The following is a 19,188-nucleotide window of genomic DNA, read 5'->3' on the forward strand; positions in this document are numbered from 1 at the left end:
TGCTGCAGATATTCAGCCTGTGTAATACATTTATCTACAACTGACGAACCAGCAAAAATTCCAGCCATCTCAGTGCACATGGGGGCTGGTGGAAGCATGGTCGATTTAGAAAAACTTCAGCACTTTGACCTCTGGAAGACATTCCAATCACCAAAGACACTGGCTTGACCAGAAAAGTGACCTTTCAGTCACTATTCAGAGCCAGTCTAAGCTGTTTTCAGATTCCATTTACTTCATTCTCCCTCACTAGAAAAGACAAGAGGGCTGCTCTCAAAAGGTCACTGGGAAAACGGTGTCCAGCTGCCTACTGCAAACTCCCTATGCACCATCAGACTGCAGGGCACATAAAACCCATAGCTCATTCAGTGCTTTCATCTTTGGTGGAAAGCGGTAGCATTGGCCACGGTGTTGACTTTAGGTGCCTGCTCACCCAGGTGCAGGACATCCGAAGGTTGTGAGCAAGGTACTGTGTTGCCCAAGCGTGTTTATGCTGTGTTACAGAGCTGTCTCCCTTTTTCCCATCGTTGCCAACTGGCGATGCATGCATGCCCTGGGCCATCACAGCATGGCTCTACAGCCCGTTCTACCCAAATCAGATGACAGTCAGATCCAACTCTATTACTTTTCAACCCTGGGAAAAAAATAATACAAGACAGACAATAAAACAATGGAATTGAAGTCATAATGTAACAGGAAAAGAAAGCGGCAGAGGAAATATCTTCACAAGTGCTGGTCCTCCATTGTTTTCACACAGAATTAGCATTTCAAATCAAATAAACTACTTAATTCAATTCTCAGTTCTCTCACAAGCTAACATCATTTTATATTTATCTCCAAGTCAGAACAAGTCTCTCCACTTGCAGCCTGCTGGCCATCAGCTTTTAAAGGAATACTTCCCACTGAGATGCTAACTGTCCTTCTGATCATGTGGCAAAAACATATACATATTTAAAATTATATTTTGTAAAAGAAGTCATTTCTACCCGGAATAAGCTACTGCAAAATGGACAGTGTTTCAGGGCTTTTTATTCCTGCTGTATATAGCTGTACTTCTCTCTCAAACTCATTTGCAATGTCTTCCTCAAACTCATTGAAAATAAGTTTCTCATTGTGTTTCTGTATGAATCTCTGATTCAATTTTCTTGTGAAGTTCACTCGCTACTTCCAGCACCCCCAAAGGAAACTTTCTGCAAAAGCTAAGAAGAGGTGGAACACAGTCAGAGACTTGATTAGGAACATTTTGGGGAAAACTTCTTATTTTTTAACCTAAGGCGAAACTTCACTATGAAGCATACCAGGTTTGAGGTGGCTTTTCTCAGAAACAGCTCCTCGGGTTTTAGGTTACATTTCTGATCAGACCACATAAGGAGGATAGCTTTTTATTTTCCAGTCATCCCATTAAATTCTTTTTTACTGTCCTTCGTAGTGACTGCCATGATTTTTTCAGTTATATTCTTAGCTTCCCACATCTAATTCCCACGTTACTTTGGCTGATACCCATTTTCCCCTTTTTATTTTGCTCAGAGAGAATAAACCTATGCATTTATCCCTCAGAATATCTTTGATCAGTCATGGTTAGGTAAATGACCTCTACCGTTGTTCACTCATATCATTCAGAAACTAAACAATCAGTACTAACAAAAAAAGAAACAGACTGAAATAAGTGAAATCCACCTCGTTACAATCCATCTACTATATAGATTCTTCATCAGTGTTATGATTCACTGTCCTCCATGCTCTAATTACCACCTTCTCTTTACTATTACACCAAGGTGGGTTTTAATTAAATGCGTGCTCAATTCTAGATTAGAGAATTAAGCTTTTTTTGAGTATGTAACAAAATCTATTTTAAAAACATCATTTTTCATTTATAATACCTCTGTAATTTTTTTTTCTTCCTCCTGTGTTCTGCTTTATTTCTAACACTTCCTCAGCTCTAGAATATTATCTCTTACTAAGGGAAAAACATACATGAACACACGTTAATAGAAATGCTGTCCTTCGCCCATATTAAACATAATTGGGTCATGATCACCGGTGTCTAGGTAACCACCAACTCCCACACCGAAGATTAATTCACCTTTCCTATTATAATGTGGTCCAAAATAGAGCTAGATTGGATACAACATCTTTTGTGCTAGAAAATAATCATCTGTAATGTTCAGAATCTGTAATAGTATTTACTGCTCCCTACGTGAAATCTCAGGTATATAACACCCAAACAGAAGTCCAGAACTACACATTTACTTTTTCTGTGATGAATGCATTTACTTATAAAGTAACTCATCTCATTTTACAGTTTGATTCTGTGGGACAAGCAGTCTCCTTAGCTAGACTTTGTCAGCACACCTGCAAAGATGTAAACCTGAATTACCAGTACATGAAGACACTGCCATTTCATCTCCTCCAAGCTGCATACACTTATTATCCCTTCCCTCTCAAACAGGATAGATCTATAACTGGATTCTCAATTTCCAGAACTGTACTTTTCCTATCAGGTTTCAGTACAACCAATTTCATCAACAAGACCTTTCAGTTGATCTTGTTCGCTACTCAAATAGTTAAGAGTAGCGTGTAGACTTTTTGAGGAATGTATTTTTTTCCGCAACTTTTCCTGTATTTGAACAATTTCTTTAAGACAAACTATTTAAGTTTGAATTGCACTTATTTTAATAGAGCTCTTTTTTGCTGCTTCAGCATTATTTTTCACTTTGTGGAAGATCAGATCTCTTCCTCTGAAGCACAAGAGTCCCTCAGCCATACGTCCTCTATGACCACAGGAAAGTAGTTCAGTTTCTCCAACAAGAAGTCTTCTGCTGCACATCATTTAAACAATCCTTACCCTTCCATCTTCTCGTCCTTCTCTCAATTTCAGCTCTAAAAAGCTGTCAGATAAGATCAACAATACATCTTTCTTTTTCACCAAGAACCTTGTGCCCTGTGACACACAATTCCACTCGTTTCCAAACGCACATCTAAACTCATCTTTGTATCTTATTTGTTTGCCTTAAGAACAAAGTGCACTGCCACATCACACGCTTGTTTACTTCTCTGTCCACTTTTCCTAAGTGGAACTCACTTATGATAATTACTTGGTTGAAAATATTTCAATGATTCCTTGTTTCATTTCAGCAGCTATTAATCAAAGATTAATCCTCTATACTCCAGAAGCTGTCTTTGAGTGGCCGAGAGAAAAATACTGTAAAACATCAGCACTGAACATCTCCAAATTCTCCTTCTCCCAGCTATGAGTAACCAACAGCTTCTTTGATTTCTACTGTCTCCAGTTTATTCATGTCTGACCTGTCCCCACTTATGGTCTGTATGTAAATCATTTTTGAATTGTCCCTAATGTCTGCATTTCTATAGGTTGTGCTGTGCTGAACTTTCTCTTTTCTGATCATGCATCTTCACTTGTAGATTGCCACCATCTGGCATAACAAATTTCTTCCCTGGTCAAAAATTAGAACATAGCACATCCAAGACAGATCACAGCAGTTTTCTCTTTGTCATCCATATTCAGTATACAATGGAGACTCTTATGTAAAGATAAGCCATGAAGCTCCAGAAATATCATGTCTAGACACACTGCCTTCTCTGCCTTGTAGATTATCCAGCTCAAGCAACCCCTTCATCTGTAAGTTTATCACATTCAGAAGCACATATTTCTGCTCTGTTATTCAGAATTAAAGTGTTTGCAATTCAGTTTGGTTTAATTTACTTTGGAAATGAGTTAAGCCAAATTTAATTAAGGCCACCTTAATTCCGCTTCAGAGTGTTGACACGTGGCTTAATGTGGTTTAGCACAGGACTTTCCACTTGCTCCTTCAGCTAATTCAGAGGTACTTACCTGCACGTTCTCATACAAACTATCATAGAATTCAGCCTGTTTTAATTAATCATCAGAAAAGATTGAAAGGAGACTTGGTTGCACAGTAAGTATTTTTAAGAGAAGAAACTGTGAATTACTAAAGATCTTTTTAAACCAGCAGAGAAAAACTAAAGTACATCTGAAAATAGCAGGCAGACGAATTCAAATTCGTACAAGGAAATAATATTTAGCACCTTCTGATCCCTGGAACAAAATATCAGGGGACCAGATGGATTTCCAATCATGTGATGCTCTCAAATCCAGTCTGAATTCTTTCTTCTACAAAAGTCTTCTTACACAAACACAAGTTATAGAGTTTGGTACAAAGCTGCCTAGGTGAAGCCCAAAGGTCTATGCTGTATAGAAGGTCAAAAGCAGAAGACCTGATGGTCCCTTCTGGGACCATAAGCTGAAATAAGTGTTGTGGAAGAAGGAAAAAAAAGAAAAGATAACACTATTAGTATAGAGCTTAGCACATAAGAAAAAATAAATCTGGATTGGGAACATAAAAAAAGGAAGAGACCAAAGAGACAAGAACTGGATGGGAAAAAAAAAAAAGGATGCACCTACAGATTTCAAAGTTGGCGAGAATGAATAGATCTAGTTTGATTTCTTTTTGTCAAGATCAAGGGACCTACAACTGGATCAAGAAGAATAAAGATAGCAGTGAATGTGACAGAGGACAACAGATTAAACAACCTGGGAGCTACAGCAGCTGTGAGAAGTACGATGCAGAAATCAGCAAAGGGACAGAATGGAGAAAGAAGTGAGATCAGATTTCAATATGTAGTTTATACTCGATATTGGAAGCAACGGGAAAATATTAAGAAAGGGGTTAGAAAAGTGCCACAATTATTTACAGAGAATGTTGCTCTTTATCATTACCACACCCTAGAAATAATCAGGCTTCATGCTGCAGCATATGAAGCAGACAGGAGGCAAGTCGGTGGGCTGGTAGGATTATTTCTTCTTTTCTATGTCTTAGTGTAATTGAATCAGTTGCACCACAGCCTGGTTTTGTTCTCTTAGGAGCCACGAGGAACCAAACTCCGTATGAGGCAGGCTACCTGATGATATGGACCAATGGTCTGATCCAGCACGGCAAATGTTATGATAATCAGAGATGCAAAATCAATCTTTGCATAAAATCCTGCATGTAAAAGACTTTGAAATTTCAATGCTTCTAAAATCCATGCAGAGCAAAAGACAAACATGGCTCCTTTAGCCTTTGCTTTTGCCACCTCCCCATTCTTATTTTCCATGCCTGAGGAGTTCATGATTAGACTATGAGCTTCATCAAAGGGCAATTTTCAGCTGCCAAATAGATTTGTACAATAAAGCCACATGGGACCAGATTAACAAGCAAGAGAGACATCAGAAATCAAAACCCTAGCTGCTGTAATTCCATAGAAAACTTGAAAGGATGATGTGCAATGATATTTAGACTTTTAAAGAGACACTGCTAGAATACTACAGCTAGCTTTCATTAGGAATTTTGCTTTTCTGTCTCACATCCTTCCAAGAGTTCTTTTCATTAGCACTCTTAAATCCCACTGATATTCAAGACTGCACCGTTCAGAACTGTTTAGTGGGCTTTAGTTGAAAGAGTAACATTTCATCCAGAAAAAAAACACATACAGGTGTGTATGATTGCAATTGTTTGATTTGTGTCACCATTAATTTAATTAATAGAAAATTAAAATTAATTCTTTAAGAATATAGTTTGCTTCACTTGTGTAGTTTTCTGTTTGTTCTAATAATTTGTACCATGAAAGTAGTTAGGCCTCTAACAATTCTACATCTGAAGCGATGTCAGACACTCAGCTATAACCTTAAACTGAATAAACAGGATATACAAACGGGCCTGACCACAATTTGACAGTCATTTTCAGCCTTCTGGCCATACAAAATACAGCTTAATTTCCGAGTATGGCAGCAATGATTTAATTCTAGGTGATCCTGCTTCTTCTTACAGCACCTGCAAGAACCCACTCCCTTGGCTGACAGTGTGATCACACTGGTTGTTTTTATGCCTTCACATAAGTGCACTGGTTTTGTTCATTTTCAGATGGTGCCACAGTAACAGTATCTTGTCAGCTGGCTGAAAACAAGGGGACAAGGCATGAGTCCATACCCTGTTCCCTCACAAAGTGCGGTATCTTTTCCATGTGGCCACAAATACAATTAATTGCAAACGGACTTTTTGCTTCTAACATCTAAGTTGTCCGAGTTTGCAATGTCAGCACCTGGGAATCTTCAATCTAATCCCATTCACAACTTCTAGAAAATGGTATGACAGTGTACTTGCATTTCTGGTTCCACGTAGTCTTGTTCTTTATTTCTCTTCTAGGTAAGCAGTTTGATAACCCTTTTAAATCTGTACCTACTGCCACCTCTCTTCCTGAGAATATGGAAACACCGGGCTGCAACCAAGCGCCTAGGAAAATTTAAAAGTAGTTGAGGGAGAAAGATCTCATAAAAAAACAAAAAAGCAGAGATATCAGCTATTTACAGTATATTGGAAGGGGGAAAAAAAAAAGAGAAACATCAGCATTCAGAAAGGTACAGAATCCAGGTAACATCTGTTTTCCTTTCCTCAGCCCCACAGAATCTTATGTGTCCCTTGATTTAATAAACCAGCTGCTATCTAGGAGATGCTCACATCATTTGCAAGTAAAAAGAAAGGATTGTAGGGATTTGTTGGAACAAGCACTTTAAGATTAAGTCCCAAACAGAAGTGGTAAACAGCAGAGCTAAGGCAGCTGCTCCCATTACATGATAGTGGAAAAGAGTTGAGAGCAGGAAGGGAGCACATGATGGCTCTGCTTTGTTATTCTAAATACATGCACGTCCAGTGTACCTCTACAAAACTAGATGCTTCCAACTCTGCAGAGTCAGATGTGCTACGATCTCATCCCATCATTACTTTCTGTTGTGCTGAAAAAATAAAAGAAACACAAAGCAATTACAAACCACAATACGGGATGGGACCTGTTCTCCAGTTACACTGACAGACAGCCCTCAATAATCTATCACCAGCAGAGACAAAGGAACTAATTTAAGATACTTTTACTTCCAAAGGGCTCAGATTGTACTAGGCTGCTTATTTAGGAGTGGAAAAGCAGAGATTCTATTTGATCAGCTTTGAAATTGGTTCCAAAAGGCAGAGAAGATAGCTGATTTTTCATTTCATTGTAGTTCAAGACCATATATATTTCTCCTTTTGTAACATGTTTATATCAACAAAATCTGGGTTAGGATATAGCACTCATTTTTTCCTGCCAAGTCTGTGGAGAGTTCTCATCCAAGATTTAGCTCATCTGACTCAATCCAGCCTAAGAGGACCAGAAAACACAGGTTTGTGGCTGCAAGCCACAAGTCATGGTGCTGTGCTTGCAGACTAATCATTACGTTACTCTGGCAATCCAAGGAAGATGAACGCTCACTGTCTCCTGGTTGGTTTGTTCTGTCCCACGTGCCTTTGCTCATTTTCTAAATGCCATAGTCGTATTAAGCGAAATCATCAAGACTAAAGGGTACAATTAGAATATCTTGAAAAGTGAATCACAATTTACTGAAAAGAAATGGTGGACACAAAAGGAGCAGGAAAATATAGAAAACAGGATGCAAACTTTTGCAGTGGGTAACAACTAAAGAAAACATAATAAGCACAAGCCTTAATTTAATTCTTCAATCCTTAGATTACTACGAGATAACTATTCTTTTTTCCTCTTATACTTTTCTTACTATTACAGCTGCTTCCAATTTGAGTCACTTTGGACCAGAACTGGAAGCAGAACTATGAAGAAAAAAAAAACATCCTTCTGTATTTCTCAGCATCTGCTTTTGAAAGACATGCCCAGGCCTCAGAGGGTTTGCTAAACGCACATTTTAGAGATCATTTTTTGGAAAGAAACTTCTGGATGCCTGTGAAACTTACCCGTACTTAGGAAAAGTGTAAAACGTGGGAGACAATGGAAACCAGAAATAGGAAAAGTCTCAGACTTCATAGAAGATGTAAACAGTTTACAGGAACGTGCATCAGAAAGCACAGAATAAACCCCATCTCTTTCTTTTCCCTTCTGCAAATACTTATCAAATATGCTCTGTGGCAAGAACATTGCTGCAACCATTTCTGTTGGTGCCTGAATACTGGCAAAAGTCCAAATTAAAATTATTTGCAAGTCTGCGCACTAGGCGTCCAATTACAAGAATGATCTACATCTTACTGGCATACAGAAGCAATGTTATGCGACTGCAAACTCCCTCAAAACAACTCAATTTCTGACGACTGACTCTAATAAAGTGCTTATGAGTAAGGCATGCATAAAAATTCCTCAGAAATATAGTATGTAATATGCAATAATAAGGAAGATAAGGAAAATGTTTTGTTGTCTACAGATAACTATAAAGAAATAGTACTGTAATTTCAGGGGCAAATGATGTATTAGTAACAACATGGTTACTTTGGGCAGAAATGGGTCAAACCAGAGCAGCCCACCCCTGAAAGAGTAGCGAGAGGAAAGGCTTTCATTTTGGCATACTGCTTTATTTCTGCCACACTTTCATGGCAACTCATTAATTGTATAAAATAATTCAGTAAACGCTAGCCAGGTTACAGGGGATGGATAATGGCAGCTCTTCCCACTTATGAGACTCTCATCTCTGCAGTAACCGCACAAGGGGCTGGGATGCAGAGCTTTTTATCCAGCTCTGCTATCAGTTTATCAGCAGCTCTGTCCTTTCATCCCTCAGTATTTAAGTACTTCCATCTCTAACATACAAACTATTGGCTCTGATCCACCAAGAAAGTTATCCTGGTTTTATGCCAATACAGCATTAAAAAAAGATGCAATTCATTAATCTACTAAACAGAACAAGGCAGACTTCAGCAAGATGGTACATGATTTGTGGAACACATGCCACATTACTGATGACACACCCTCACTCACAAGAAGATGGCTCACAGAACCTTCAGGGACATTTACTCTCTATTTATTTGGGGTGAGTTTTGTAGAGATGAGGGCTTCTAACAGTTAGGCAGGCCATGACTTTTGCCAGTTACTCCAGCCAGGTTCTACCTGCCAATTGCTGCTGTATCATCAGGCACAATTTTACCTCTACTTTCTCCTACTCTAAATGACTGGAGAGGATGCAAGCAAAACCAAATCAAACCAACCAACAACAATAAAAAAAAAAACAACAGCTATGTTATGGTATTCATCACCTCTGGCTTGCTTCACCACTTCAGTGAGCTGAGTAGTTGGACTCAAAAGAGGAAAAACTCTTCCAGCATGAACATGGGTTCTGTGGAAAAGTATTCCTGAAATTCTCCTTTCAACAAAGGTGTTTTGAACAACTATCAACAATTTCACTATCAACGCATGGCCACTCTGCTTGGTGCTGCTCTCCCTAATTCCAACATTTCTGCAAATGAATGGCTTTTCCCTCTCATCAAATCTGATGATAAAAGTTGGGCTATTCTATTCCTCTATCTCAGAAGCATTAGACTGGACAGAATTAATTTTTTTCTCGATTCTCCCAAAGACTTTCTTCAAAAAGGGATCCATGTCACCAGTAAAATCTCCTTCAAAGGGCCCTGTCAAGATATCTGGAATAATTTTAAAACTCATTCGTTACTCCTTGTCGCGCATATCCCTTTGAAGCAAGAAACTGAAGTCTATTTACATCAGTACTTCATCTCCTCCACCAGGCACAACATGTCAAGGAAAATGCCTTTCCAACACAGCACGTACTAAAAGAGCATGAAGCTGAGTTTTGAGATTTGCTTTGTTGCTAATATATCTATGTTAGAATGCAAATGTATACATGGCACAAAATATATCAACGTGTAGGATGATGATACAGTTAGTAAACTGAACAGCCCAGTGCAGTATGTTACTACAGGGGTCTTAACTAGTAAGCCAGGTAACAAAGAATCAAGAAAAATAAAGTGTATCATGATAGGATATGGTTACAACAAAGAGATAGCAAGCTTGAAAATGAATCACACAAAAGAAACCTTATAAGAATATCCATATGTGTTAGTGCAGATTTGATTCTTTTGGGCCCATGATTGCTCTTGATTGTACCGAGTAGAACTTCTTCTGGTACAGCCTTATTTTCAGTATTCTACAAACCAAATAAGACAAGACGGCTCAACATCCTGCGAAAGGAGGACAGCAATAAAAACCTGAAGGGTGATAGTTCCATTGAAGGAGTAATACACACTGCTTTCACACTGGGAGACAAATGATAGGCAGTTTCTGATCATTTCTTGTTTTGATTGTGAGATTGTAAACTGGTAGAAGTAGGAAGGAGAATTCCTCGTTGAAATGGGCTGCTTTGTTTTAAGCACCTTTCAAATGGAGACACTGCTGTTCTAAGACTCAATTGGACAATCCAGACAAAATGAAAGAGAGTCTGGATTTTTTTCCCCTTCTTTTCTTCTTCCTTACGTTGAATAAAACCTTAGATAAGATCAATAGTTTCTTTAGTTTTATGTTTCTCTTCCTTAAGGGTAGATGGCTTATTGCATTTCCATTGATCACACAGACAGGGAGATTCAACAGAGACAAGTCATCTTTTCTTTTGCTCTAGTTTCTGCCCTCCCCCGTACCCATTGGAAATCAAACGACTTTTAATCGAGGCTGCGGTCACAACCGTTTCTCATTTACATATCACTAGTAACAGATTCATACCTTATTTTTCACTCACTAAACTGCTTTAGAAATGAAAGTCACATTTCCATCCAAGATATGAACACAGTGTGCCTTCGAAAAACTTTAGGAACTTCTTTTCTGGACTTCCTATCAGACAGGCTGCCTTTTGGTTTAACTCAGCTCTCCTACAACACTGCTCTGTGGTGAGAGGGGACTCACCTGACAGCCTTATGCATTTAATATTTAAGCTTCTTGCAGTCTTTTTTTAAAGCTTTCTTGTTTTTCCTAAATTCTTTGCAAACTTCCTATCAGATATGGGCAACTCCAAGCACAAGAAGTTTGTATCTCAGTTTACAGCCAGCAAAGCAGCTACATTCACCATTACTTTCACCATTTTCAAGCAGGAAGAAAGTCAAAGATCAGGATCCAGAACTGCTATCAACACTATCAGAAGTCTGACCACTTGTTTACTAAGTGGTGGTGGACTTGGGAGCACAAAACATTTTAAATCTGCTGGCACAACATAAGCAAATTTGGGTTGAAGATACTAAAGGAAGTAGAGAACGAATCATTAGACATTGATATAACCTGATGTCCAACTGCTTTTAGATGTTACTCTGATTATCTAGGAAATGAGTTAAATTCTCCATGGAGATCACTAGGAGTTTTACCATTGATGTTAGTCAAGGTAGAATTTTCCCCCACTGTCCATAGGTTTAAAACCCTGCCACAACCTGTGGTGCCTATTAAAAACCCATTAGCACTTCTCAGAGTAGGGAGCACTAAGTGTAATGCTCAGGGCAGTTATACTCTCTTTCTTTAAACTGTCTTCAGATATTTCTTCTGCCTTTTCTATCATGGAAATAATGTGTGTATAGTAGAGCACTGTTAAAACAGTAGTTGAGTACTTGCTGGCTACATTCTACGGAATATAAAAGGATTAGTATAGAGCTTGAAAAGAACAATAATTTGAATGTCTTATTAATTGTTATTTGTAATAATGGCTATTTCCTTAAGGGTCTTTTTGGATCCTTAACCACATACTAATGCTGCACAGATGAGGTTTGCTCCCTAGTGGGAGAAATAAGGTGGAGCATGGAATCCCTTCCATGAAAGCAATAGGTTTGGGAAAGGAACAAAAAGAATTCACCATTTGAGTAAGTGGAGAATTATGAACAGCTAAACACAATTACCAGAGTTCAAACTGTGTACTTAAGAAGTACCAAGAGGCTCCTGTCTCAGATGCACTCAGCATAAGTGCAGTCCTTCCCACAATATCTAGAACCTCATTTGGTAACAAATTTAGGTCCATCTAGTTCACAGTCAAAGCCGTGGCCTGAGCTCACAGATCAGCTACCTCTGGCTGTCAGTAACAGGAAATTCCAAGTGCAAAATTCTCAGTGCAGGCTCCTAAGTTTAGCCAAGCAAATGCTCAGATAGACTGCAACAGAAAGTGTCCAACTCCTAATATTCATGTTAATTACCTTAGACCTTCGACTTACCTTAGACTGTGAATACCATTAGAAATAAACACTCTGCATCATCTCAAAAACATTCCTTCCTTCAGCTCAATGCTTTTGGCATTAGACTGGAATTTCTTTTTATTTCAGTGTCAAATGAAACCTCATAGCAAGGAGTCTACTTGAAAGATTAAAGGAGTGAGGGATCATGGAAAGATTTAACTGAGAAGAAACCCAGAAGCATGGCTACACTCGTATTGTAGAAGGAAGCTGACAATATCAAACAGCAAGAAAACAGCACTCTCTCTTTATTCTTCCAAGCTCGTAAGACACACTTTAGGAGGAGTGTGGACGTAGTTCTTTGAAAGATGTACTTACTTTGTAGAGACCGTGGCTGCAGCCGCAGTACGTGCTCTCCATGGTGTAGCTCCTCAGCACACCCATTTCCTGCCACACCACCACCCGGGCCGTTGACTCGCGGGACTTTTCTACAAGGAAGCTGCAGCTGTTCATGACAAATGCAGGGGCCACTTTGTCCAGGATTTTAGGAAGAGTCTATGAGAAAGTATCAGCAATGAGAAAATGAATTGAACAGATGTACGTGCATTTATATCACCCACACATCTACAAAGAGACCTATGCTTTTTAAAGTGCGTATCACCAAATCTATCCGTAGAAACTGTGATAGTTCCAACTAGTGCCAAACTTGACTCATCTTCATCCCAAGTGAAATCTTCGTATTCTAATGTTTTGTTGTGTTCTTTTGTTTTGTTTTGTTTTGTTTTCTCCCCAGTCACAGACAAAAATGCTAGAAGTACATTTGGTCCATCCCATCCAAAATGAAGTATCTGCACACCAAATACTTTTGGACTGCTGAAGTCACTTAAAAAGTTTTACTTTCAAGCCGCTTCAACATTAACTACATTTTCCTGTTCTGCCTAGAGGGCTGCAGTCATAGCTCTGCACACAATGTTTCCATTCTCTCCTTTCCAGCTCCTCTCATGATGCATTCACAATTTGACAAGGGATTCAGCTACAGGAGGAATTTTGTTTGAACACAGCACACAACAGAGAAAGGGAATGTGTAATCCCACTGAAGGTCACAGATAATTATAGGAAAATAGAGCTTAACATTTAAGTATCTTGCATTGTGAAATAAACCAAAATATTCTTGTCTGGGATCAAATGGTACATTGGATACACTCCATATAGAAAATGACAATAAAGAGTAAATATGAAAATTCAGTAAAATTATCTCTTAGCTCTGAGTGATTTTCTTATTCTAAACATCATTTTTTTCTCAACAACAGCCTATAAACACTGCCAGTACACTGCACTATCAAATATTTCTATCAGTGTGGATGCAACAGTTCTTCACACTACCTGTAAAATACATTAACATTAGGTGTGCTCTGTGTAGAAATTGGGCTTTTACATACATTTGCACATACGTGCATATAAGTTGTACTGCTTGCATGCTGGTATATGCCCGAAGACCATCTGGTCCATCAAGTGAAGAGCAAGTAAAATAAGAACATTCATTATTCCTTTGATGACAGCTTTCTTAAACTTCTGAATGGAATGGAATCATACAGAAGGAGTTTCTGCTCATTGCTAATGGCATTTACCCTCGAATTTCATTCAGTTTGGGCGGTGAAAGCCAACCAGCTAATTTCACTTTCCAATAACAATCAGTGAAACTGATTGATTCTAAGCACTTCTAGTTCCACTCTGTTGAGCTTTACGTCATCGCTCTGTGCAGGAATACATGGTTTCATCAAAATTGAAAAAGTAATGTTTAATAGCAAGTCTTCCCTTAAAGCATGACTGACGCAGATGATAAATCTTTGGCCTAAACTATTCTGCCACATCCACTGCAAACATCTTAATCATACATACCTCTGTAATAAAGTAAATGTTATTTCCAATATATTCTATCTACAGCTGAGAACGGACACTACCAGTTCTGTAATGTGCAGATCTATAGATCCATAAGATCCATTCATCAGATGAAAAAACTGATGAATAGGAAGCTGGAACAAAGTGAGAGATTATATTTCAAATCTGAGACCAGCATGAGCCTAACTCTTAAGTCAAGATCCGCAGTATGCTATTAAGAGCTACAGCATTCCTTTTCCTGTGAGAATACTGAACAGAGGAATCTTTAAAATTGATTACTTGCTCTGGACTAAACATTCACTGCTTCTGAATTGCCTCCGAAGTACAATTTGCTGCAAAATATTATGATTCCACACAGCACTTCCAGGTTTTCGTAGAGCTGGGTTAAAAATACAGCACAGTCACCCAAACAATTATAATCCTGAGCACAATTATTAGATCCAGTTAAACCGTGTGTGAAGGCCCAGACAGTTTTCATTCTGCCCTTATCTGAAGCAGCACACAGATTTTTGTAAATATATACTATGAAATACCATAATCAGATCCCTAATCCAGTTTAGTCTTTAAAAACAACTGAAATTATATGCATAATCAATCTTTTACATTTGATTAAATAAAAACGCTGGCAGGTAACAGTAATGTCTCTGTAGTCAGGACTCATTTAGAAGCATTAGCAAATCTGAATTTAATATTCTTTTCATTTTACCAGCTTTCACTGGATTTCACACTAATAGTTCTTTCTTCTCTGCTTTTCTCATTAATTATCTTTCAATTGTATTTTTGGGATGGTGAAAATACATCTTTTCAAAGGCTTCTTTTATGACAATACATTAGTATAACTCCACACCTTGTCTCTCATATAGCTGGATTTAGCATGCACAACAGCAGGGGTGCTGCCCCTCATACAGGACCCTGTCCATAAACATCCATTCCCATTTGGTCAGAATGGAGTTAGGATTCTTTACTGATGTCCCTTCAGAGATTGCTGTCAAAGGGGCCTGGAATGGCTATTAAAAGGAGAAATCCTGAAGCTGGCTTTTGTGACGCCAATGCTATGCAAGTCATCTGAGGCCAAATATTAGAAAGTAACAATGATTCTCCCATGAATGGTCAAGGGCCACAGCAAAGGCTATTCAAAAATCACAATTTTCTTGAGGTATTTTGTTCATGTTTTTGGGAAGTAAATCCATCATGGACGCCAGAACCTTCCCCAATTACTCATGGGAGAAAGGAGAGAAACTTCCCATATTGTGCAAAAGGTAGAATTCTAATCTCAAAATCTTTCATCTAGGCCACTGCAGATTCTTGGACACCCTTGGAGGCTTGCTCTTGCTTTCTTCATTGCAGATTCAAGACAGGCACCAGATGCAGAAAGCAGCATTTGAATTCTGCTTGCGTAACAGTGAGCTATCCTGAGTCTTTTCAAGCTACCTGAATTCAAATACAACAAGCGATGTTCTGATTGTAAGCACCCCACCTGCTTTTCTTGTGAAACAAGTGTTTCCACAAGGACTTCTCAGGAACTGTGGGTGAGAGAAGCACATGCATGCTTGGAACTTACAAAACACAAAAATACAACATTCTAGTCAGTGGCTGAAGACAATAAAAGAGCATCTTAACAAAATGAAATAGAGATTCACCTATTGACAATATTATTGCTGACAGCAGGTGCATGAAGATACCAGGAACTACTTGAATTTTTCTGGATCTCGACTCCTCTGGAGAAAGAGAAGTTCGCACATATCTACAGAACTTGTGATCTGACCTCATCTTACGGAGATGTAGGTGCACATGTATGCCAGCAACAGCAGAAAGGAACAAAGTGGACCTACCCTGTAGCCAACATCTTCTGTGATAACTGCTGTGTCAACCATGCAGCCTGCTTGCCACAAAGTCTCCTTGATGCTGCAACCATAGAGGAACACATTCTTTTTCTGGGAGTGGCCATGGTAGTCACAGAATACCTAGAGAAAAAAAAAGGGAAAATCTTGAATACTGAACTAAGTTTCCTGATTCTTCACAACAGACACTATAAACACTAGGGGATTATATGTGAGGAATTTTTGTTCTCTTCAGACAAACTCATTGCTCTGGGCCCAGCCTATAATCAGTGTCAAACTTTGTTAGTCAGCTGTACCTTGCTTTATCTATTGGATCTGACATGATCTCATGAATCCAGTGTCAACACCAGTGCATTTCTGTCTACAGCAGAAATAAACATGACACCTGTGCAAGATTCCATGCCAACTCAGGAACCTGAGAGTTCATGGTAACTTATGATACAACACAGCAATTTGTCAGGCTCCTCTGACTTCTCAACTCTAGCATTATCTTCAGGAGATTTAAAAACTGCACCCTTCCCCAATAATTAATCACCTTGGCTTCTTTACATTCAAAAACTGTGCTACATAATTTTCAGGAAAATGTAATTGTGCAATTGTGTAAAAATGTATCATATGTGGTCAGATCCTTACATGAATTCCTGGACATCAAGCACAGAGCATTATCTATCTTTGTGACAAATAATCTGATTCTATACTATCTAATTTCTCTATCTAATCTATCTCTCACATCGTATAAACTAGGTACAAGGTACATTCCAGGTTTTAATTTAAAGTTTTGATTGCCTTCATAGGCAGATATCAACTCCAACAAAAACAAAAATCACGATTTAATGATCCAAGAGGTAAATATTGACACAAGTGTTAAATAATAATCAATCTCATTGCCCTCTGAAATATGAAGTCAATACAGACACTGCTGTTTCATATATTCTCCATGCCTTTATCAGGAAAAATCAGAAATCTGTCCATGAAAAGACAAGGATTTCTAAAGAGAAGAAATTGGTTCATTTAAAAACAATATTTAGTGCTGATTAGAAAGGAACTTCACGATCTCATTTAAATAGTTTTCTGAGGCACATATCAGAGACAAAGGGACAGGTGTCAACAGGTAGGGAAGAACTATGGATCAATTAAAAAAGAACGAGGGAGAAAAATATGTATTCCTATATAAACACAGACAGATGGAGTAGATAAACTTCTTCCACCAACTGTTAAGGCAAATTTTACCCTAGTATGCTTATTTACTAGTTATACTGTAACTAAGTTTAGCTGCAGCCAGTCAGGAAGTTTAATAATCTAAGAACTGAGTATTTAAATACTTCCAGCTGCTCTGACAAGCTGTACACTGACTGGAGATGCTAAGACCCAAACACACACATACGCACACACAGAGATTCCTCCCACAAGTCCTAACTAACCAGACAGCTGTAGCCACAGAGCACCCTGAGTTGGACAAGACCTGCAAAAGGATCACCCAGTCCAACTTCTGGCTCCAAACAGACCATCCAAAATTCAAACCGTGTATTGAACCTTCCCCACCTGACCCTCCCCTGAGGCAGCTCAGTGCTGTTCCCTCTGGTCCTGTGGAGTCACCAGAGAGCAGCGCTGAACCCCCGCCATCTGTGAGGCTCTGCAGGCTGCCATGAGCCTCCCCTCAGCTCCTCTGCTCTAGGCAGAACAAACCAAGGGACTCCAGCAGCAGTGTGAGAGACCTTGCCCTCCAGACCCTTCGTCATCTTTGCAGCCATCCTTCAGACTCTAACAGTTTTACATCCTTCTTATCTTGTGGCACCAAACCTGCACGTAGCACTGGAGGTGAGAGCACAGCAGAGCTGAGCCGCCAGGCCGTGTGCACACACAGGGCTTATGCAGCTCTGCACTGCAAGCAACTGCCTGAAACACAGGGAATTATCCCATAAAGGCCCCTTCTAAACAGCTGCATTTATTGGTTCTTTTAATGATTGGCATTTTTCCAGTTAGCGTAACATCTATGCTTCCAGCAATACAGCCATAGATTAGTTTAACCACAGGTACCACCTACAATTTACTCCTATGAATATCAAAGAAGATTTTATAGCTGTGGTTCTATTTCGAAGCAGAGATCCCAGCTCAACCGGGTATCAATTACCTGCCAATTTACAGAATTACTAACATGCAAGACGCATATATTATTACCTAAAAGATTACTTATCGGAAACCACACAGGGATGATCAGCCGCTCAGATAGCTGTGCTGCCTGATAAGTAGGAGGTCTATAATTCTGCATCTCAAGAAACCTGCCAGTGAGTCCCTAAGTGACAAGTCAGGAAAAAGCGTTCCATATTAGGAAAGGATTGTAAGAGCCAGGCTCTGTAACACCACTGTTTCATGCCCTGGGATGTATCGCTGATTGCCACCCACCTCCACAGCAGAGAAGTCAGCGCTACTTGAAATATTTCCATTCCATTTGTGCACTGCATAGACCTTCATTTTAATTAATTTTCCTGAACATTGCAGTTATTCTCAATGTTTATGACAAATTGTTTTCTTTTATAATACCTTCTTCTGCTCTATTTTTATTCTACAGAGTAGCTTAAGCCTCACCATTTAGCCAAGAAAAAACTGTATTTTGTAGTTGCAGCACCCAGTGCAGAACTTTTCTGGGTTATGTCTGAACAACCACAAGGCAAACTTGGGACCTACATATCCTTTTTTCTCTACTCTATCCATCTTGTAAGCTGAGATGTACAGACTCCTAGTCTTGTGTTCACTGGGGTATGACTCAAGATACACATGCAAACTGTTATCTATTTAAAGTTATGTACCAGCATTGAGCATCATAAAGGTAAGGACCTGCTTTCAAACTCAAAAACAATCCCCCTCATGACTCACAGAATCAGGAAGCTTTTAAAACAAAGGAAAAGCAAACAGAAAATGGAAGCAAAAAACTGTTGGCAAACAGAACATTTTGAAGTTTCTGTATTTTTTCTTCAAAAATTTTTCCCTAGTGGCGTTGTGAGAGGACCCAATCTGAGTCTCAAGGTAGAGGATTTTTCACTCACGAAAAGCTACATCCTTCCAGTCAGATCCATTTCCAAGCTTAACACAGAATACCTTTGAAAGCAAACACTGCTTGGTGTCTCCTGGTCCCTGGGAGCTTCTTTCTGTCTCCTCCATAAGTAACTTGCTCTTCGCTGCAGCTTGATCTCTCTGCATGAGCTACACTTTTCCTGTTGCATACTGCAAGTGCATTTGTCAACTGTAACTTGCAAACTGCAGCATTTCCTCACCACAAATGCTCAAGGGGAAAGCAGCATCTCTTTCCCCCTCAGTCCCAGCTGCTCCCAAGCTCACTCTCTCATACTCCCACTGCTCTCAGTTGACAAGAAATCCCCCGCAGTGGAGACTGCAACACCACAGTGCATCCAGCCCCTTCTTTTACTAGGGTTTCCAGAACCAACAAGAGAAGCAAA

The 19,188-nt window shown here is 39.2% G+C and overlaps 1 protein-coding gene across 3 annotated transcripts in view; it reads right to left on the bottom strand.

Moving 5' to 3' along the window:
- The window catches only part of AGBL1 (ATP/GTP binding protein like 1), a 300,344-nt gene that overhangs the window by 107,979 nt on the left and 173,177 nt on the right, over positions 1-19,188 (bottom strand). For all 3 annotated transcript variants that reach the window (XM_010717492.3, XM_010717491.3, XM_010717493.3), the window contains 2 exons: positions 15,725-15,856; positions 12,372-12,548 (listed from right to left, as the gene is read on the bottom strand). In XM_010717492.3, the coding sequence (XP_010715794.1) occupies positions 12,372-12,548; positions 15,725-15,856 (309 nt within the window). The remainder of the gene's footprint in view (positions 1-12,371; positions 12,549-15,724; positions 15,857-19,188) is intronic.

This window comes from Meleagris gallopavo, chromosome 12 (genome assembly GCF_000146605.3).
Source record: "Meleagris gallopavo isolate NT-WF06-2002-E0010 breed Aviagen turkey brand Nicholas breeding stock chromosome 12, Turkey_5.1, whole genome shotgun sequence".
NCBI lineage: Eukaryota > Metazoa > Chordata > Aves > Galliformes > Phasianidae > Meleagris > Meleagris gallopavo.